The sequence below is a fragment of the Oncorhynchus kisutch genome, linkage group LG15 (assembly GCF_002021735.2).
Source record: "Oncorhynchus kisutch isolate 150728-3 linkage group LG15, Okis_V2, whole genome shotgun sequence".
NCBI lineage: Eukaryota > Metazoa > Chordata > Actinopteri > Salmoniformes > Salmonidae > Oncorhynchus > Oncorhynchus kisutch.
In genome coordinates, this window is record NC_034188.2 from 21,903,605 (window position 1) to 21,925,360 (window position 21,756).

The 21,756-nt window shown below is 41.1% G+C and overlaps 1 protein-coding gene across 1 annotated transcript in view; it reads left to right on the top strand.

The window, feature by feature from the left end:
• The window catches only part of aff2 (AF4/FMR2 family, member 2), a 351,632-nt gene that overhangs the window by 222,675 nt on the left and 107,201 nt on the right, over positions 1-21,756 (top strand). The window contains exons 6-8 of the mRNA XM_031791376.1: positions 3,648-3,734; positions 10,464-10,500; positions 10,728-10,782. Of these exons, the coding sequence (XP_031647236.1) occupies positions 3,648-3,734; positions 10,464-10,500; positions 10,728-10,782 (179 nt within the window). The remainder of the gene's footprint in view (positions 1-3,647; positions 3,735-10,463; positions 10,501-10,727; positions 10,783-21,756) is intronic.

A 21,756-nucleotide genomic window follows, 5' to 3' on the forward strand; every position in this document is an offset into this window, starting at 1 on the left:
GTTCTACTCTAGATCATTAGATTTCATTGCCATACTGTGCTACTCTAGATCATTAGATTTCATTGCCACATTGTGCTACTCTAGATCAGTAGATTTCATTGCCATACTGTGCTACTCTAGATCATTAGATTTCATTTCCACATTGTGCTACTCTAGATCAGTAGATTTCATTGCCATACTGTGCTACTCTAGATCATTAGATTTCATTGCCACATTGTGCTACTCTAGATCATTAGATTTCATTGCCACATTGTGCTACTCTAGATCATTAGATTTCATTGCCACATTATGCTACTCTAGATCAGTAGATTTCATTGCCATACTGTGCTACTCTAGATCATTAGATTTCATTGCCACATTGTGCTACTCTAGATCATTTGATTTCATTGCCATACTGTGCTACTCTAGATCATTAGATGTAATTGCCACATTGTGCTACTCTAGATGTAATTGCCACATTGTGCTACTCTAGAACATTAGATGTAATTGCCACATTGTGCTACTCTAGATCATTAGATTTCATTGCCACATTGTGCTACTCTAGATCAGTAGATTTCATTGCCACAGTGTGCTACTCTAGATCATTAGATTTAATTGCCACATTGTGCTACTCTAGATGTAATTGCCACATTGTGCTACTCTAGATCATTAGATGCAATTGCCACATTGTGCTACTCTAGATCAGTAGATTTCATTGCCACAGTGTGCTACTCTAGATCATTAGATGTCATTGCCACTTTGTGCTACTCTTGATCATTAGATGCAATTGCCACATTGTGCTACTCTAGATCAGTAGATTTCATTGCCACAGCGTGCTACTCTAGATCATTAGATGTCATTGCCACTTTGTGCTACTCTTGATCATCAGATTTCATTGCCACATTGTGCTACTCTAGATCATTTGATTTCATTGCCACATTGTGCTACTCTAGATCATTAGATTTCATTGCCACATTGTGCTACTCTAGATCAGTAGATTTCATTGCCACATTGTCCTACTCTAGATCAGTAGATTTCATTGCCATACTGTGCTACTCTAGATCATTAGATTTCATTGCCACAGTGTGCTACTCTAGATCATTAGATGTAATTGCCACATTGTGCTACTCTAGATCATTCGATGTAATTGCCACATTGTGCTACTCTAGATCATTAGATTTCATTGCCACATTGTCCTACTCTAGATCAGTAGATTTCATTGCCATACTGTGCTACTCTAGATCATTAGATTTCATTGCCACAGTGTGCTACTCTAGATCATTAGATGTAATTGCCACATTGTGCTACTCTAGATCATTAGATTTCATTGCCACATTGTTCTACTCTAGATCAGTAGATTTCATTGCCATACTGTGCTACTCTAGATCATTAGATTTCATTGCCACATTGTGCTACTCTAGATCAGTAGATTTCATTGCCATACTGTGCTACTCTAGATCATTAGATGTCATTGCCACAGTGTGCTACTCTAGATCATTAGATGTAATTGCCACTTTGTGCTACTCTAGATCATTAGATGTCATTGCCATACTGTGCTACTCTAGATCAGTAGATTTCATTGCCACAGTGTGCTACTCTAGATCATTAGATGTCATTGCCACTTTGTGCTACTCTTGATCATTAGATTTCATTGCCACATTGTGCTACTCTAGATCATTTGATTTCATTGCCACATTGTGCTACTCTAGATCAGTAGATTTCATTGCCACATTGTGCTACTCTAGATCATTAGATTTCATTGCCACATTGTGCTACTCTGAAATGTGAGTATCTCTTTTAGGCATCAAGCTCAGTCTGACACTTCAGGTGAATAAAGCCAGAGGGGGTTATTTTCATTAACTGTCCGAAGTTCGAAACAGACCTCAATCGGGTTGATAATGATAATTGAAGTGTTGTGTGTGTGTGTGTGAGAGAGAGAGAGAGAGAGAGAGAGTATTGACTGTAATGGATAAATGAGGAGCAAGCTCAACTAATGTGTGTGTGCAGTGTGAGTCAAGCTGTGATCTGGTGCATGCTCATTCATATGCATACACATTAACCAAATACATTTAAACTCAGTTTTTCACAATTCCTGACATTTAATCTTAGTAAAAATTCCCTGTTTTAGGTCACTTAGGATCACCACTTTATTTTAAGAATGTGAAATGTCAGAATAATAGTAGAAAGAATGATTTACTTCAGCTTTTATTTCTTTCATCACATTCCCAGTGGGTCAGAAGTTTACATACACTCAATTAGTATTTGGTAACATTGCCTTTAAATTGTTTAACTTGGGTCTAACGTTTCGGGTAGCCTTCCACAAGCTTTCCACAATAAGTTGGGTGAATTTGGGCCCATTCCTCCTGACAGAGCTGGTGTAACTGAGTCAGGTTTGTAGGTCTCCTTGCTCACACATGCTTTTTTTGTTCTGCTCACAAATTTTCCATAGGTTTGAGGTCAGGGCTTTGTGATGGCCAGTCCAATACCTTAACTTTGTTGTCCTTAAGCAATTTTGCCACAACTTTGGAAGTGTGCTTGGGGTCATTGTCCATATGGAAGACCCATTTGTGACTAAGCTTTAACTTCCTGACTGATGTCTTGAGATGTTGCTTCAATATATTCACGTAATTTTCCACCCTCATTATGCCATCTATTTTGTGAAGTGCACCAGTCCCTCCTGCAGCAAAGCACCCCCACAACATGATGCTGTCATCCCCGTTCTTCACGTTTGGGATGGTGTTCTTCGGCTTGCAAGCCTCCCTCTTTTTCCTCCAAACATAAGGATGGTCATTATGGCCAAATGGTTCTGTTTTTTTCATCAGACCAGAGGACATTTCTCCTGAAAGTACGATCTTTGTCCCCATGTGCAATTGCAAACCGTAGTTGGGCTTTTTTATGGCGGTTTTGGAGTAGCGGCTTCTTCCTTGCTGAGAGGCCTTTCAGGTCATGTCGATATAGGACTTGTTTTACTGTGGATATAGATACTTTTGTACCTGTTTCCTCCAGCATCTTCACAAGGTCCTTTGCTGTTGTTCTGGGATTGATTTGCACTTTTCGTACCAAAGTATGTTCATCTCTAGGAGACAGAACGCATCTCCTTCCTGAGCGGTATGGCGGCTGCGTGGTCCAATGGTGTTTATACTTGCGTACTATTGTTTGCACAGATGAACGTTGTACTTTCAGGCATTTGGAAATTGCTCTCAAGGATGAACCAGATAATTTTTTTCTGAGGTCTTGGCTGATTTCCTTTGATGTTCCCTTGATGTCAAGCAAAGAGGCACTGAGTTTGAATGTAGGCCTTGAAGGTATGCCACAGGTACACCTCCAATTAACTAAAATAATGTAAATTAGCCTATCAGAAGCTTCTAAAGTCATGACATTATTTTCTGGAATTTAAGGCACAGTCAACTTAGTGTATGTTAACGTCTGACCCACTGGAATTGTGATACGGTGAATGATAAGTGAAATAATCTGCCTGTAAACAATTGTTAGAAAAATTACTAGTGTCATGCACAAAGTATGCACAAAGCAAAACTATAGTTGGTTAACAAAAAATGTGTGGAGTGGTTGAAAAACAAGTTTTAATGACTCCAAGCTAAGTGCATGTAAACTTCTGACTTCAACTGTATACGTTATCTGGCTGACTTGAGTAATGTCTCTCTCTGCAGGAGATGACCCACTCCTGGCCTCCTCCCCTGACTGCCATCCACACTCCAGGCAAGGCTGAGCAAACCCGGTTCCCTATTCCCTCCAAGGTGAGTCCTAAAGCATATAGCCTCCAACACTGTACTGTTCATTGACAACCACAGCCAACTTACTACTACTACAACTACCACTACTGCTAAAGCTGCTACTACTACTACTACAAATACTATTGCTGCTACTACTACTACTACCAACATCACTACTATTACTACTACCAATACTACTACTAATGATAATAATATCACTATCACCAATAGTGTTGCTACTACTACTACGACTACAACTACTACAACTACTACTATCACTACTATTATCACTAGTATTATTAATACTACTACTATTATCACTGCTAATATTAGTAGTAGTAGTAGTAGTAGTAGTAGTAGTAGTAGTAGTAATAGTAGTGCTAGTAGTATTAGTAGTACTATCACTACTACTACTATCACAAATACCACTACTACTACTACTACTACTACTACTACTAATGTCACTACTAATAATAATACCGCTACTCTCATTACTACTACTATCACAAATACTACTGCTAATAATAATAATATCAGTACTACTAATATCACTACGACTACTACTACTACTATTTTCACTACTACTACTAGTACTACTAATTATAATACCGCTGCTGCAACTACTTTCTCTACTACTATTAATAGTGCCATAACTACTATCACTACTACTCCTACCACTACCACTACTATCAATACTACTACTGCTGCTTCTTAAACTACTACTACTATTACTACTACTACTACTGCTTCTTCTACTAATACTAATAATTACACTACCACTGCTACTACTACTCATATACCTACTACTACTATCACTACTACTAATATCACTACTACTATTACTACTATTTATATTATCACTACTACTACTACTACTACTACCACTGCTACCACTATTTCTACTAGTACTACTGCTACTTCTACTAATAATATTACTTCTGCTAGCACTACTACTGCTGCTACTATTACTAATAATACTACTATCACTACTACCACTACTACTACTACTAATATCACTACTACTACTGCTGCTGCTGCTGCTGCTACTACTACCTCTACCACTACTACTGCTACTATCAATACTACTACTACTGTTCATCCACTAATACTACTACTAGTACATCTACTATCGCAAATTCTACTACTACTACTATCAATACTACTATTACGTGTACTGCTACTAGTAATATCACTACTAATACTACTACTTATAATACTACTACTGCTGCTGCTACTACTACCATCACTACTTCTACTACTGCTACTACTACTGCTACTACTACTACTACTACCACTACTACTACTAATGCTGTTGCTACTACTACTATAACTACTACTACTACTATTATTATTACCTCTACTACTGCTTCTGCTGCTGCTGCTACTGCTACCTCTACCACTACTACTACTACTACTACTATCAACACTACTACTACAGCTTCATCCACTAATACTACTGCAACTACTACTAGTAGTACTACTACTGCTAATACTACTACTTGTACTGCTTATTCTAATACAACTAATACAAATACAACTACTTCTACTACCACTGCTACTACTCATATCACTACTACTATTACTATCACTACTACCACTAATATCACTACTGTTACTACTACTTCTACAAGTACTATTGCTACTTCTACTAATAATATTACTTATGCTACTACTTCTACTGCTATCACTACTACTACTACTATCACTACTACTACTACTACTACTATCACACCAACTACTTCTACTACTACTACTACAAAAACTGCTACTATTACTACTATTACTACTATCACTACTACTACTACTATCACTACTACTACTACTTCTACTATCACAAATACTACTACTACTACTATCAATACTACTACTGCTGCTACTACTACTACTACTACTACTTGTTCTGCTACTAGTACTATCCCTACTAATACTACTACTTCTAATACTACTACTACTGCTGCTGCTACTACTACTACCACTACTACTACTACTGCTGCTACTTCCACTACTAATACTACTAATACTACTACTGCTGCTATCGCTACTACTACTATCACAAATGCTACTACTGCCACTACTACTACTACCACTGCTGCTGCTGCTACTTCTACTACTGCTACTAATACTACTAATACTGCTATCACTGCTACTACTATCAAAAATAGTACTACTGTTACTACTATCACTACTACTAATACTACTATCCCTACTACTATACACTGATGCACCGATATGACCGATATCACATTTTTGGCTGATACCGATATCCAATATTTGCCTTACCAAATTTTTTTGATACCGATAACCAATATTTAAAATTGTAGCGGCCTTTTAAGCATTCTAGTACAGTTAAATAGCACACACACACAATTGGCCCAGCGTCGTCCAAGTTTGGACAGGGTAGGCCGGTATTGTAAATAATAATTTGTTCATAACTGACTTGCCTAGTTAAATTAAGGTTACACACACACACACACACACACACACACACACCACACTGAGCAAAAAGTTATTTTGTTGGCATTTACATATGTACCCATTACCAGTAAAACATCATCAAAACGTATTTCTTTCACTTACTTGCTGCGCAGTTTTGCTGTTTATTTGTTCAGTCGTTTCATTCTCAACCAGGATTTCTCATACTATGGAGCAACGTTTGGGTCTTTGTGTGTCAAATAATACCATTTGACGTATCAAATAAGCTTGTTGACCAATCAGGACCTGAATATGACTGCACGTCACATAATAATTTAACGCGTTCATACATTTTTTACGTAGTTATTGCACTATCACTCGTATTTCATATGTCACAACGATTCATCAATACGTATGCTATGATGCTAGTAAAGTTGTCTCGCGCACCTACAGTGCTGGTCATAAAAAAAGCTAGCTTGCTCATGGATGCAAACAATGTTCTTCCCCAAGAACATAGCAAACGACAATCTGTTTCAGTAGCTATAGTTAGCTAGTTAACTATATAGCTAGGTGTCATCATGTAAAATAACCCTAATTTATAAGACAGTTCTTATTTGATTAATGGTGGTCGGACGCATGTATGTTAAGCTAGCCACAATAAGGATTAGCCACAATAGTGGACTTTGCGGTTAGCCTTCAAAATAAAAGTATGTCATTGACAGTAATGCAAATTAATACAAATAGTAGAATTATGCCATAATGAATAGATCATGCTAAATGAGGTTGGAATGTTGTTCTTTAAAATCAACAAAAGACAATAATTTGTTAATTTGACAAAAATCTGTTGAAATTACACTGGATGTATTATACTTTGGAATTGCATTGGGGCATACTTATTTCATTGTACAGCCTTACCTATGTATTGTGGCTCAATGACATGGGGTATCAGTCTACTCAGCGACACCCAGAGGACATTAGAACATTAGCTCTTATTGCGGGACTCTGAAACAACTGTGAATTAAGCCACATTTATTGTCAACCTATGTGTATTGAATACTATTCCCGAAGAAAAACAATACTTGCGTGGATGTTTTGGAGTCTGATAACTCTGAGAAGAACATTGGGAAAAAATATCTTGGGTATTGAATGGACTCCATTTCATTGATCCCCAATCCTTAGGTAAAGCTGTACAGTGTAATATGAATGTCAATACTTACAATAGGCTGACTGGGGAGGTGATTTCACACAGTCACAGTCCCGCGATAAGAGCTACAACGCTAATATTGGTGTAAACTCTTCACAGTTGTGTTCTGTGGGTGTCACCCAGTAGACTGATACCCCATTTCATTGCTTTACATTCCAACCTTGTTTAACATTATCTAGTCTAAATATGGCGTGATTCCGCCAATTGTAACCTTCTGCATCACCTTCAAAGAGCTCCTTTTATTTTGAAGGCAAACCTCAAATTCCACTGTTATGCCTAATCCTTATTGTGGCTAGCTTCACAACACATAACCCGGTCTGGTCGAGCGACACTAGCCAGATGAAGCTAGCTGGCTGCTTATAACGTTAGCTTAGGGCAACAGGGTTTAAGTAGATGGCTAGCTATTTATTTTCATGAACTGAAGTTCAATTGTTGTTGTATTGGTTCTAGCTAGGTACCAAGCTAAAGCTAGCTACCCCAGAAGTTGCGGTCAAACAAATAATGGTTTATTACCAACATGGTATTGTAAACACATTGTTCGTGGCAGGTGTTTGCTTGTTTGCAGACTTTTTTGTACAGCTTTGACATTTCTACTGATAGTAGTGGTGGCGCTTGGCTTGCACGTGCAAATTCAGAACACACAACATTCAGAACACACAACATAGAACTGTGTTATTTGTTGTGTCAAATTAAAAGCTTATTTAACACCTCAAATAGTGTTATTTGAGGTGTATCTTTTTTGACATGCAAAGACCCAAACGGCGTCCCATAGTATGTCGTGAAGCATACAAGCAGTGACGCAATTACTGTGTAACTTCGGTAGGGCGTCATGTGTATTGGTGCTCGACCAGTGGGCGAAAGCCAACATCACCCACGACAGAGAACGGTTAATTGTCAAGGGCAATGAATTCCACTATCTTGGCGTTAATGGATTTCGCCTTTGAGTTGCCTCGCTGAAATTGTCTTATTCTTTCAAATGACTGCTCGACTTGTTGACTGCTCGAGTAACACAGCAGACATTGTGGGCTAGGTTAGAATGCTGTGTTGCACGTGTAGCGCAACATTGTATGTGGCTTCATTACGTCATGTACCTACATTATATAGGTACGCACGTCAGCTTTGACATCGGTTTTGCACATCGGCGTTAAACTAGACATCGGGCTGCTAACGATGTTAGCATTTTTAGTTAATATCGTCTAATTCCGATATGTTCACCGATATATCATGCATCCCTAACTATCAAAAATACTACTACGATCACAAATACTACTACTACTACTACCACTACTACTACTACTACTACTAATACTACGATCACTACTACTACTACTGATATCACTACTACTATTATCACAAATACTACTACTACTACTATCACTATTACTACTACTGCTACTATCACTACTACTACTATGACTATTAATACTACTACTACTACTACTATCACTACTAGTACTACTACTACTACTACTATGTTTATTACTACTACTACTCCTACTATTATTATTACTACTATTACTACTATCAATACTGCTACTACTACTACTCTTACTACTACTAATACTTATTCTACTACTGTTACTACTTCTGCTACCACTACTACTACTACTACTATCACTACTATCACTACTACTACTACTACTACTACTACTACTACTATCACTACGACTACTACTACTACTACTATTACCTTTACTACTACTATCACTACTTCTACTACTACTTCTAATACTACTACTGATGCTACTACTACTACTACTACTACTATCACTACGACTACTACTACTATCACTACTACTACTGCTATTACCTTTACTACTACTATCACTACTTCTACTACTACTTCTAATACTACTACTGATGCTACTACTACTACTATTACTACTATCACTACTACTATCACTACTACTACTACTACCACTATTATCACTGCTACTACTACAATCGCTACTACTATTACTACTACCACCACTATTACTACTAATATTGCTACTACTACTCCTATCACTACTACTATCAATACTACTACTACTACTACTACTGCTCCTGCTACTACTACTACTGCTACTGCTACTACTACTCCTATCACTACTACTACTATCAATACTACTACTACTACTACTACTGCTTCTTCTATTAAGCAGTATTTGTTTTGTAAGCAGTAATCACGTGATCTGTGTGGCAGTCAGAAGGGAGAGCTCATCCAGTAAAAGGGTCTGTATTAAATTGGACCCAAAGCTGTTGTCCTAGTGAGAGCCTGTCAAACTCTGTCACAGTAAAGGACCAGTGAGACACCCATGGCACCAGAGAGAGAGAGAGAGCATTTGTCCCAAATGGCACCCTATTCCCTACCTAGTGCACTACTTCTGACCAGGGCCCATAGGACTTCATTTGGCTGGCTGCATACACCTGCCGGATGGACTTTTTATGAAGAAACTCCTGTCAGCTCACTTTAGCCGCATTGTAATACAGTGTGATTTAGCCCCGTTATAATCCATTGTCCTTCAGCCCATTCCCCCTCGCCTCCGCTAGCTCCCAGCATCTGTGTCTGTCCTAGCCTTCACATCCTCTCCTCCTCTTCTCTCTGCGGTCATTCCCTAGCCTCCAATCCTCGGATGCTTCATTTTGCAGCTAAAGCCATTTTCTTTCTGCTTAATAGGTCTGAAGCTCATAGCTTGACCTGGCTGACATTCCTAATAATAAGCCTGTGTCTATAAATCCTGATTTAATGGTGCCATCTTTTAACTAAGACATTTTGCTGCCTACTCTAGCCCACTCACCGTACTCTGAAACAGGATTTGTGTGCTCTGTCTAATTGTATTAGTGTAAAATCAATTAAGTCCATCAGTTGAGCTATTTCCCTCCCATTTGTTCTCCTGTATCACCTCACTGTGTGCTAATGTATGTCATGCACACTTGTTTTCTTTCTCTCGCTTTCTCTCTCTTTCTCACTCGCTCCACCTCTCTCCATCTCTCTCTCTCTCTCTCTCTCGCTCCACCTCTCTCTCGCTCTCTGTCTCCCTCTCTGTTTCTCACTATCTCTCTCTCTCTCTCTCTCTCTCTCTCTCTCTCTCCACCTCACTCCACCTCTCTCTCTCTCTCTCTCTCTCTCTCTCTCTCTCTCTCTCTCTGCTCAGGAGTCACAACACATACCCTCAGGATGCGCTGGACTAAGTAAGTCTTCTTTAAATTCTTCCTACCCACACTCTGATTAAATCAGTCTGAAATGATGTTAATAGAAGGACATTATACGATGTAACAACTGGAGTGCTGTCCATTTAGGAAGAAACGTTACGATGTGTGACATATGGCAGAATAAGCTACATTTATAATAAGCTCACTCTTGGTCAGGGTTTAATGAAAAACAACACTCTGACAATTAAATGGAAATTATTTTGCAGAGCGGTGCAATGTTCCCGTTAACAAGCCTGCAACCAAGTCTGTGCCACAGAAGTCGTGAGTATTCATTTGATGAATTGTTTTGAAGAAGCCTCGGGGGAGACATGCCGCCATGGTTTCAGCTTTGTTCCCTTGCAAAACAAGTCCCTGTGAGAGAAGCCTGCAGAATTCCCGGCTAAGAGGAGCCTTCTTCACAAACAAACAGAGCAGCTGGCATTCTCTCTCTCTGTTAGCCCCTCCCTGGCCTAGGCTGCACCCCCCCCCCCCTCCCTTACTCCCCTGCACTCCTCAACAGCACAGCACTGACAACACTGCCTGTCTAGCCCAGTCATGCAAGACCTGGGCTACACTCTGTTTAGTGTCATACACAGACCAAGTGAAGGGCTGGCAGTAGTGGTTGGAAGTGGCACGGCTTACAAAGGGTTATAGGGTTGTGCTTTACATTTCATTTATTCTGTCTCTCCTGAGTAACATAACGAAATAACCAGACTTCAAAGTGGAATGATATAATAAACAAAGTACACAAATGAAGGATAATGCACACAAAATATTTTTGGAAAGTTATTTGAACACAAGATTCTGCTTTTGTGGCGCTCAATGACACAGCTCTTGTTGGAGAAGTCTTCAATGATTTAACCAGGCCAAATGTTTAGAGGGAGCCTAAGGCAAGAGTGTTTGTGTCAATACCAGCCTTGTCTTGCAGAGCTAAATGCATCCACTTGAGGTCAACCAGTGTCTCTTTCTTCTCCTGCTACTTTCACAGGAAATGCCGACTAAGCACAAGTTAGTAGCAGCATTAGCTTTTATATTAAAACACACTTACCACGGTAGCAGTTCTATGTCTGTGTTGTGTTACGGTGCTCAGAGCCTTTATTGCTCTGTTTAAACATATATCCCAGCTATACTGTCAGTGCTTACCTCTTGTCCCTGTGTGTGTTCATATGAGTCTAAACGAGTAGGAATGCAGAGATACTCTACAATGAAATAAGTGAGATCATGACTAATGGAACCACTTAGAAGTTTAAAAGGACGTCATCTGGATAAAGTAAACATTTTAGGATAAAGAGAATATACAGTAACTTAGGGGCTCATTTAGACCTCGTCTAACCTAGTGCAGTGACCTAGTGCAGTGACCTAGTGCAGTGATCCATGGAACGAGTAGTTCATCCTGACCATCACCCGAAATCATGAGGCTGTCTATCTTCTTGATGAGATCCACAACTCCTTCAAAGCCCTTATTGAACTGGACCTGGAGTTCCCATCAGTTCAAAACGATTCGTTTTAATGTTATATAGAGCTGGTATTCTTAAAAAAAAAAATCTTAACAGCTGTCATTTTATTGTGAGAAACTACAGTTTTATACGAATACTTTTCTGTTTTGTCCTCTGTTGTGTGAGTGATCTCATGTCTAATTGTTTATGTCTAGCCTATGATGAGATCAGCTTTGGCATCATTGATCATTTTTAAATGTCAGTTTCATGGCTGTCAGTGTGGTTACGGTAGGATTCTAGTCATGAAGTCACCATCCTCACATCACAATCATGTGACAGTGTTCTCATGCTCATAGAGGAGCCAGGACACAAAGTATGCAATGAGCTCAACATACTTAACCAACGCTTTATTCAGTACGCTTCCTAAACAATGTCCCTGCATGCTGAACTAAGTTCTTGTAAGTCCCAAACCCTGTGGGAGTAAAGCAACAAGCCCCCTTTGCTTCCATGTGAATGGCTCCTGGGGATGGCTCTGTGTTCCACAGTATTTATATCGCATGGCTCTGCAGACCTAAATAAAGTCATGTAAGTGGAATTCATCTCCTATCATAAGTCATGTCTGGTGGAGTGGCAGAGAGTGGCAGAGAGTGGCAGAAAGTGGCAGAGCAAGAGAGAGAGTGGCAGAGCGAGAGAGTGGCAGAGCGAGAGAGAGAGAGTGGCAGAGAGTGGTAGAGAGTGGCAGAGCGAGAGAGAGAGAGAGAGTGGCAGAGCGAGAGAGAGAGTGGCAGAGAGTGGCAGAGCGAGAGAGAGAGAGTGGCAGAGCGAGAGAGAGAGAGAGAGTGGCAGAGAGTGGTAGAGAGTGGCAGAGCGAGAGAGAGAGAGAGAGAAAGAGAGAGTGGCAGAGAGTGGCAGAGCGAGAGAGAGAGAGAGAGAGAGTGGCAGAGAGTGGCAGAGCGAGAGAGAGAGAGTGGCAGAGCGAGAGAGAGTGGCAGAGAGTGGCAGAGCGAGAGAGAGTGAGAGAGAGAGAGAGAGAGAGAGAGAGAGACAGAAAGAGAGATTTTCAATTTAAATATTGTAAATGTATCACGTAATCTCCAAAGTAAGATTTGGCAATTGTTACGTCATGCCAATACAACCACCTACCTGGAGGTGACAGCATTCTCTCCTCTATATGCCCCCATTGACACGTCTATGACAACTTAACCAACAAAAAGGGGTCACAACTCCTGCAGCTCTGTCGGATGCTGGGTATGTACATAATCAATGTTAGGCTTTGAGGGGACTCCTATGGTAGGTACACCTATAGCTCATCTCTTGGCAGTAGTACTGTAGACTACTTCATCACTGAGTCTCTTAGAGTGTTCACAGAAAGTATAGTTGACCTCTCAGCTTACCGATCAAATCTAAAAATGTCAAGCAGACAACCTAAGAAAATGAACAACAATGACAAATGGTTTGATGAAGAAAACCTAAGAAATAAATCGAGAAACCTATCTAACCAAAAACATAGAGACCCAGAAAACTTGAGCAAACTCCTTCACTATGGTAAATCACTAAAACAATACAGAAATACACTACGAAAAGGATGGAACAGCAAGTCAGAAATCAGCTCAATGTAATTGAAGAATCCATAGAATCGAACCACTTCTGGGAAATTGGAAAACTCTAAACAAACAACAATACGAAGAGTTATCTATCCAAAGCGGAGATGTATGGATACACCACTTCTCCAATCTTTTTGGCTCTTTAACAAAGAACAAACAGCAAAAACATATACATGATCAAATACAAATCTTAGAATCAACTATTAAAGACCAGAACCCACTGGATTCTCCAATTACATTGAATGAACTACAGGACAAAATACAAACCCTCCAACCTAAAAAGGCCTGTGGGGTTGATGGTATCTTAAATTAAATTATAAAATATACAGAGCACCGCCTTCTGACCACCTCTTACCACCACTCACACACACAGACCTCCTCCCAAATCGCAGTTGTACCAAAGGGCCTTCGTAAAACAATCACTATTTTTCTTTTTAAGCTTTTTGGCAGTAATTCTATTAGAAGGATAATGTTTTTTTGTAGCCTCAACAGATTATTCATCCACACTAAGGTTACATGTTAGCATCACATCCCATTGCTATGAATATGCTGTTAGAATGGCATTGAATCAGGTATTGAGGAGGACCTGTACAGTAAGTTGAGCTATAGGCTGTACTGTATGTGCTCCAAAGATTTGCAGTGAATTCATGAACACCAACTTTATATATTCAAGTGTCTTTAATAATAGCTAGATTGCTAGTTATATGTGACAGGGGAGTTTGAAAAAAGACAGGGGAGTTTGAAAAAAGCAGTATTCAGATGTTTCCTACATTTCTTGAGATAAATGTAGAGAACAGAGTGGAGGCGCTCAGGCAGTCAGAGGAGACGGGGGAAAGGCGTCCGTCACATGAGTTAACACAGCCTCTTGATGTGGCACCCCAGTCAGCTCTCTCTCTCTCTCTCTCTCTCTCTCTCTCTCTCTCTCTCTCTCTCTCTCTCTCTCTCTCTCTCTCTCTCTCTCTCTCTCTCTCTCTCTCTCTCTCTCTCTCTCTCTCTCTCTCTCTCTCTCTCATGCTCTCTCTCTCTCTCTCTCTCTCTCTCATGCTCTCTCTCTCTCTCTCTCTCTCTCTCTCTCATGCTCTCAGAATCAGCCTGGGAGATGGCTCAGGGCCAATCTAAATAATCCATGTTTCCAGGTCTGGGGCCCTGCATGTGTGTGTGTGTGTGTGTGTGTGTAGAGGGGCCAGATAGAGGCAGGCTTGGCAGGAAGCTGTTGGAATGACGGCAGAGGAGAGGAGAGGAAGGCAGAGGAGAGGAGGGCAGAGGAGAGGGGAGGGGAGGGGAGAAGAGGAGAATAAAATAATAAAAGAGGGGGGGTGGAGATGATAGAAGGGGAGGGAAGGGGGAGGAGAGAGGATAGGAGAGAAGATAAGAGAGGAGGGGGAAGGAGAGAGCATAGGAGAGGAAAGGAAAGGAGAGGGGAGGGGAGGAGAGAGGATAGGAGAGGAAAGGGGAGGAGAGAGGATAGGGGGCGGCAGAGGATAGGGGAGGGGAGGGAGAGGAGAGAGGATAGGAGAGGAGAGGGGAGGCGAGAGGATGGGTGGGGGAGGAGAGAGGATAGGAGGAGAAGGGTGAGGAGAGAGAAGAGGGGAGGAGAGAGGATAGGAGAGGAAAGGGGAGGAGAGAGGATAGGGGAGGGGAGGGGAGGAGAGAGGATGGGTGGGGTGAGGATAGGGGGGGAGGGGAGGAGAGAGGATAGGAGAGGAGGAGGGAGGAGAGAGGATAGGAGAGGAAAGGAAAGGGGAGGAGAGAGGATAGAAGAGTACAGGGGAGGAGAGAGGATAGGAGAGGAGGAGGGAGGAGAGAGGATAGGAGAGGAAAGGAAAGGTGAAGAGAGAGGATAGGGGAGGGGAGGAGAGAGGAAAGGGGAGGAGAGAGGATAGGGGGGAGGGGAGGAGAGAGGATGGGTGGGTGGGGGGAGGATAGGAGAGGAAAGGGGAGGAGAGAGGATAAGAGAGGGGAGGAGAGAGGATGGGTGGGTGGAGGGAGGATAGGAGAGGAAAGGTGAGGAGAGAGGATAGGGGAGGGGAGGGGAAGAGAGAGGATAGGGGAGAAGGGGGATAATAGGGAGGGGAGGGGGAGTATAGAGAATATGGGAGGAAAGGGGAGGAGAGAGAATAGGGGAGGGGAGGAGGAGGAGAGAGAAGAGGGGAGAGAATAGAGAATACAATTTATAATACGAACACATTTTCACATATAACACACTGTTACAAACAGACATAATACACTAACATATTGACCAGATACAGTTGAAGTCAGAAGTTTACATACACTTAGGTTGGAGTCATTAAAACTAGTTTTTCAACAACTCCACAAATTTCTTGTTAACAAACTATAGTTTTGGCAAGTCGGTTTGGACATCTACTTTGTGCATGACACAAGTAATTTTTTCCATCAATTGTTTTTACAGACCGATTACTTCACTTTTAATTCATTGTATCACAATTCCAGTGGGTCAGAAGTTTAGATACACTAAATTGACTGTGCCTTTAAACTTGTTATGGCTGAAATCCCAATACCGGGGTCAATATGACAACTACCAGTGAAAATAGAGGGCGCCAAATTCAAACCACAGAAATCTCATAATTACAATTCCTAAAACATACATGGGTCTTATATCATTTTAAAGGTAATCTTGTTGTTAATCCCACCAAAGTGTCCGATTTCAAATAGGCTTTCAGCGAAAGCACTACAAACGATTATGTTAGGTCTCCACCAAACCACAATAAGCACAGCCATTTTCCAGCGAAATATAGCATTCACAAAAAGCAGAAATAAAGATAAAATTAATCACTAACCTTGAATTATCCTCATCAGATGACACTCATAGTACTTCATGTTACACAATACATGCATGTTTTGTTTGATAAAGTTCATATTTATATTTAAAAAATCTGAGTTTACATTGGCTTTAGATTAGATTCACTAGTTCAAAAAACATCAAGTGATTTTGCATAGCCACATCGTTTCAACAGAAATACTCATCATACATGTAGATGATAATACAAGTTATACACATGGAATTATAGATATTCCTCTCCTTATGCAACCGCTGTGTCAGATTTCAAAAAAAGTTTACGGAAAAAGCAACACATGCAATAATCTGAGACGGCGCTCAGAACAGAAGCCAAATTAGCCGCCATGTTGGAGTCAACAGAAACCAGACAATACATGTTTCCTTACCTAAATGTTTCCTTACCTTTGATGAACTTCATCAGAATGCAGTCCTAGGAATCCCAGGTCCACAATAAATGCTTGATTTGTTTGAAAATGTCCGTTAGTTATGTCCAATTAGCTACTTTGGTTAGCGCGTTTGGTAAACAATTCCAAAGTAACAAAGCGTGTCCACTATAATGTGACGAAATGTCCAAAAGTTCCGTAACAGTCAGTAGAAACATGTCAAACGATGTACTGAATCAATCTTTAGAATGTTGTTTACATATATCTTGAATAACGTTCCAACTGGAGAATTAGAATGACTTCAGATGACCGGTGGAACGCAGGTGCAAAGCATGGTCAACTCGTGGCAGTGGTGACTATTTCCTGTGTCATTCGACCCCCCTTCACATTAGAGTCATAAGACAAAGTTCTATTGACTATTGACATCTAGTGGAAGGCGTAGGAAGCAAAAACGTATCCATATCTCACTGTAATTTCAATGAGAGCTTGGTTGAAAATCTGCCATCCCCAGAAAAAAAACAGGAAGTGGAACTGAGGAGCTGGCCGTTTACAATGGGCACCTTTTCATCCAAGCTACTCAATACTGCCCCTGCAGCCATAAAAAGTTAAACAGCTTGAAATTTTCCAGAAAATGATGTCATGGCTTTAGCTTCTGATTGGCTAACTGACATTTGAGTCAATTGGAGGTGCACCTGTGGATGTATTTCAAGGCCTATCTTCAAACCCAGTCCCTCTTTGGTTGACATCATGGGAAAATGAAAAGAAATCAGCCAAGACCAAGAATTGTACTCCTCCACAGTTCTGGTTCATCCTTGGGAGTAATTTCCAAATGCCTGCAGGTACCACGTTCATCTGTACAAACAATAGTACGCAAGTATGAACACCATGGGACCACGCAGGCATCATACCGCTCAGGAAGGACGCATTCTGTCTCCTAGAGATGAACGTACTTTGGTGATGCAAATCAATCCCAGAACAGCAGCAAAGGACCTTGTGAAGATTCTGGAGGAAACAGGTACAAAAGTATCTACATCAACATTAAAACAAGTCCTATATCGACATAACCTGAAAGGCCTCTCAGCAAGGAAGAAGCCTGCTCCAAAACCTCCATAAAAAGGCCAGACTACGGTTTGCAACTGCACATGGGGACAAAGATCATACTTTTGGAGAAATGTCTTCTGGTCTGATGAAACAAAAACAGAACTGTTTGGGTATAATGACCATCGTTATGTTCAGAGGAAAAAGGGGGAGGCTTGCAAGCTGAAGAACACCATCCCAAACGTCAAGCACGGGGGTGGCAGCATCATGTTGTGGGGGTGCTTTGCTGCAGGATGGACTGGTGCACTTCACACCATAGAACATTTGTGGGCAGAACTGAAAAAGTGTGTGCGAGTAAGGAGTCCTACAAACTTGACTCAGTTACACCAGCTCTGTCAGGAGGAACTTATTGTGGGAAGCTTGTGGAAGGCTACCCGAAGCATTTGACCCAAGTGAAACAATTTAAAGGCAATGCTACCAAATACTAATTGAGTGTATGTAAACTTCTGACCCAATGGGAATGTGATGAAAGAAATTAAAGCTGAAAAAAATGATTCTCTCTACTATTATTTTGGCATTTCACATTCATAAAATAAAGTGGTGATCCTAATTGACCTAAAACAGGAATTTTTTTTACTTGGATTAAATGTCAGGAATTGTGAAAAACTGAGTTTAAATGTAAGGTGTATGTAAACTTCCGACTTCAACTGTAAATTCTCTAACAGTCTTAAAACATAGATTGATTCTTCATCTACTATAGTCCAGCACAACTATGTATTGTATTTAAATGGTTTATAAGTATTGTTTAAATATATGTATTGAAAGGTTTCTGGTTTGCTCAGATACATTTGGAGAGAGGATAGGCGAGGAGAGGGGAGGGGGAGAAGAGAGGGGATGGGGAGGAGAGAGGGGATGGGGAGGAGAGAGGAGAAGTGAGGGGGAGGAGAGAGGATATGAGATGATATGAGAGGAGGAGAGGGGGAGGGGAGGGGAGAGGAGAGGATAGGATAGGAGAGAGGGGGAAGGATAGGAGAAGATATGGGAGGGGGAGGAGAGGAGAGGAGAGGAGTGGGGAGGGGAGGGGATAAGAGGGGAGGGGGAGGAGAGAGGGGAGGGGAACAGGGGAAGGGAGGATAGGAGAGGAGAGGAGAGGAGAGGAGAGGAGAGGAGAGGAGAGGAGAGGAGAGGAGAGGAGAGGAGGGGATGGGATGGGGAGAGAGGAGAGGAGAGGAGCAGTGGAGAGAGGAGAGGGGAGGTAAGGAGGGGGGAGAGGAGGAGTGGAAGAGGGGGAAGCTTCCGACTACTTCAGACTAACACACACAGGTGGCTGGGGGACTGATATTGGGAGTGTTGATGGCCCTCTCAGCTGAGGGGTCTATGTGACAGACCTGGAACAAAGCAGTGTCTCAGTGCAGGAGGCAGAAAGGCAGCGGACGACAAGCACTTTGCATGTGAGCGCCACATACGCACACACATGAAAACATACACAGAAACACACACACTCCTCCAAGGGAAACCCACAGCATCTTTATTGACATCCATCTCCATGTACCTCGGAACTGATTGACACAATAACTCAGAGCTGGATTGAATGCTTATTTAAATGCACACTTGTTTTAAGGCCATCACAGTAACTGCATTTGCAGGATTTCACTCCGGAGGGAATAGGGAATAGGAAGGTGCACTGCAAAGGTTGGAGACATTCCCTCTGAGCGGAAACTTAACAAGCCTAATGTATCTCAGCCTCCCCCTCCTCTCCTCTAGTCTGGGTAGCAGTCGTTTTAGCAAACGTTCCTATCCTGTCATTTGCCAAAGAAACTGGCATTTAGGTAATCTCAACATTCAATATGCATCCAGATTTACATGGTAGATCCTTGGTAGACGTCGCTCCTAATGGAAAGACCACCCCATCCTGCTGGTGTGAACTGCTGGACAGTGCACTTGATATGCGTTTGTGGTTGAGAAAGTGAACTTGTCATTTCCAAAACGGAGCTCTGAGGGGAATCGGAGATTCCCTAGTTTCTGATGTTTTCAGGTTTTCATTAAATAGGCCTAGGCAGTATACTTTTATATTGCATATTTAATTAAGATGACGCATTTGGCAATGTTCAATTTCAATTCATTGGCACAAAACGTGCGTCAGACAATATTTGTTGGTCTCTGGCTTGCTTAGTACAGGTGTGGGTCACCTAAATGCACTGTAGTAGACTAAGCTTAATACACTGAGTGTACAAAACATATTTCCATGACATAGACTGACCAGGTGAATCCAGGTGAAAGCTATGATCCCCTATTGATGTCAATTGTTAAATCCACTTCAATCAGTGTAGATGCAGGGGAAAAGACAGGTTAAGGAATGGATTTTAAGCCTTGAGACAATTGAGACATGTCTTGTGTAACTCAATATTAGGACGGTGTTCCTAATGTCTGGTATGCTCAGTGTGTATGTAACTGCTTGATGAGTGCAACCTTCCCACTAGAAAACTCCAAACCTGTCATTGTTATAGTGAACTAGACCTAATATATCATAGTGGTGGATTACTAGCCTATCCCCAACTATGAATTAACTTCTAGTTTACACATCTCTGTCTTCACTGTTCTGTTCTTGAGCAATTCATGCATCTCCGCTGATATCTCCACTGGCGTCTCTCTCTCTCTCTTCCATCCCCTGTATTCCTCTTATAGCTATTCAACCAGTATCCTAGCTAAATGCATGTCCCAGAAGTAGAAATATACCTGTATTAGTCAGTCTGTTCTCCCCGACAGAATGCCCAATGTTTATGTTTCCAATGAAATGTATTACGACAGAATGCCCAATGTTTATGTTTCCAATGAAATGTATTACGACAGACTGCCCAATGTTTATGTTTCCAATGAAATGTATTACGACAGACTGCCCAATGTTTATGTTTCCAATGAAATGTATTACGACAGACTGCCCAATGTTTATGTTTCCAATTAAATGTATTACGACAGAATGCCCAATGTTTATGTTTCCAATGAAATGTATTACGACAGAATGCCCAATGTTTATGTTTCCAATGAAATGTATTACGACAGAATGCCCAATGTTTATGTTTCCAATGAAATGTATTACGACAGAATGCCCAATGTTTATGTTGCCAATGAAATGTATTACGACAGAATGCCCAATGTTTATGTTTCCAATGAAAAGTATTACGACAGAATGCCCAATGTTTATGTTTCCAATTAAATGCATTACGACAGAATGCCCAATGTTTATGTTTCCAATGAAATGTATTACGACAGAATGCCCAATGTTTATGTTTCCAATGAAATGCATGAATTAAGTTAAAATGTCTCATTTAGAACTGTCTAATTTCCAGAAACATTCTGATTGGATGATAGCGGTGAGGGTTACCGAATCAGGATCAAATATCTCATCTCCAGGAGCTCATTAACCCTCCACACCTGTTGGCATTCTCACAAACAATCGCAACTTTGTTTCAGTAATATATAGAACTTTTCTCACAGCTCTGGTATATGTAGCTTTTTTGAGGCCTTGCTCACAATTCATTCTGTGGCAGCACAATGACCAAACAACATACTGTAGGTGAGGCTCTTGATAATATCTTTGATCATGACACGTGAGGAGGAGAGAGGCCAGGAAACTGACAGTGAAGATGCATTAGAGGAGGAAGTGCCAGAAGTTGAAGACAACACAGAATATGATCCAGACCAAGAGACATCCGATGTGGAACATTCCAGTGATGAGGAAGAGGGCCCTGCTGAGGTTGTTGTTACATTCCAGTGATGAGGAAGAGGGCCCTGCTGAGGATGTTGTTACATTCCAGTGATGAGGAAGAGGGCCCTGCTGAGGATGTTGTTACATTCCAGTGATGAGGAAGAGGGCCCTGCTGAGGATGTTGTTACATTCCAGTGATGAGGAAGAGGGCCCTGCTGAGGTTGTTGTTAAATTCCAGTGATGAGGAAGAGGGCCCTGCTGAGTTTGATGTTACATTCCAGTGATGAGGAAG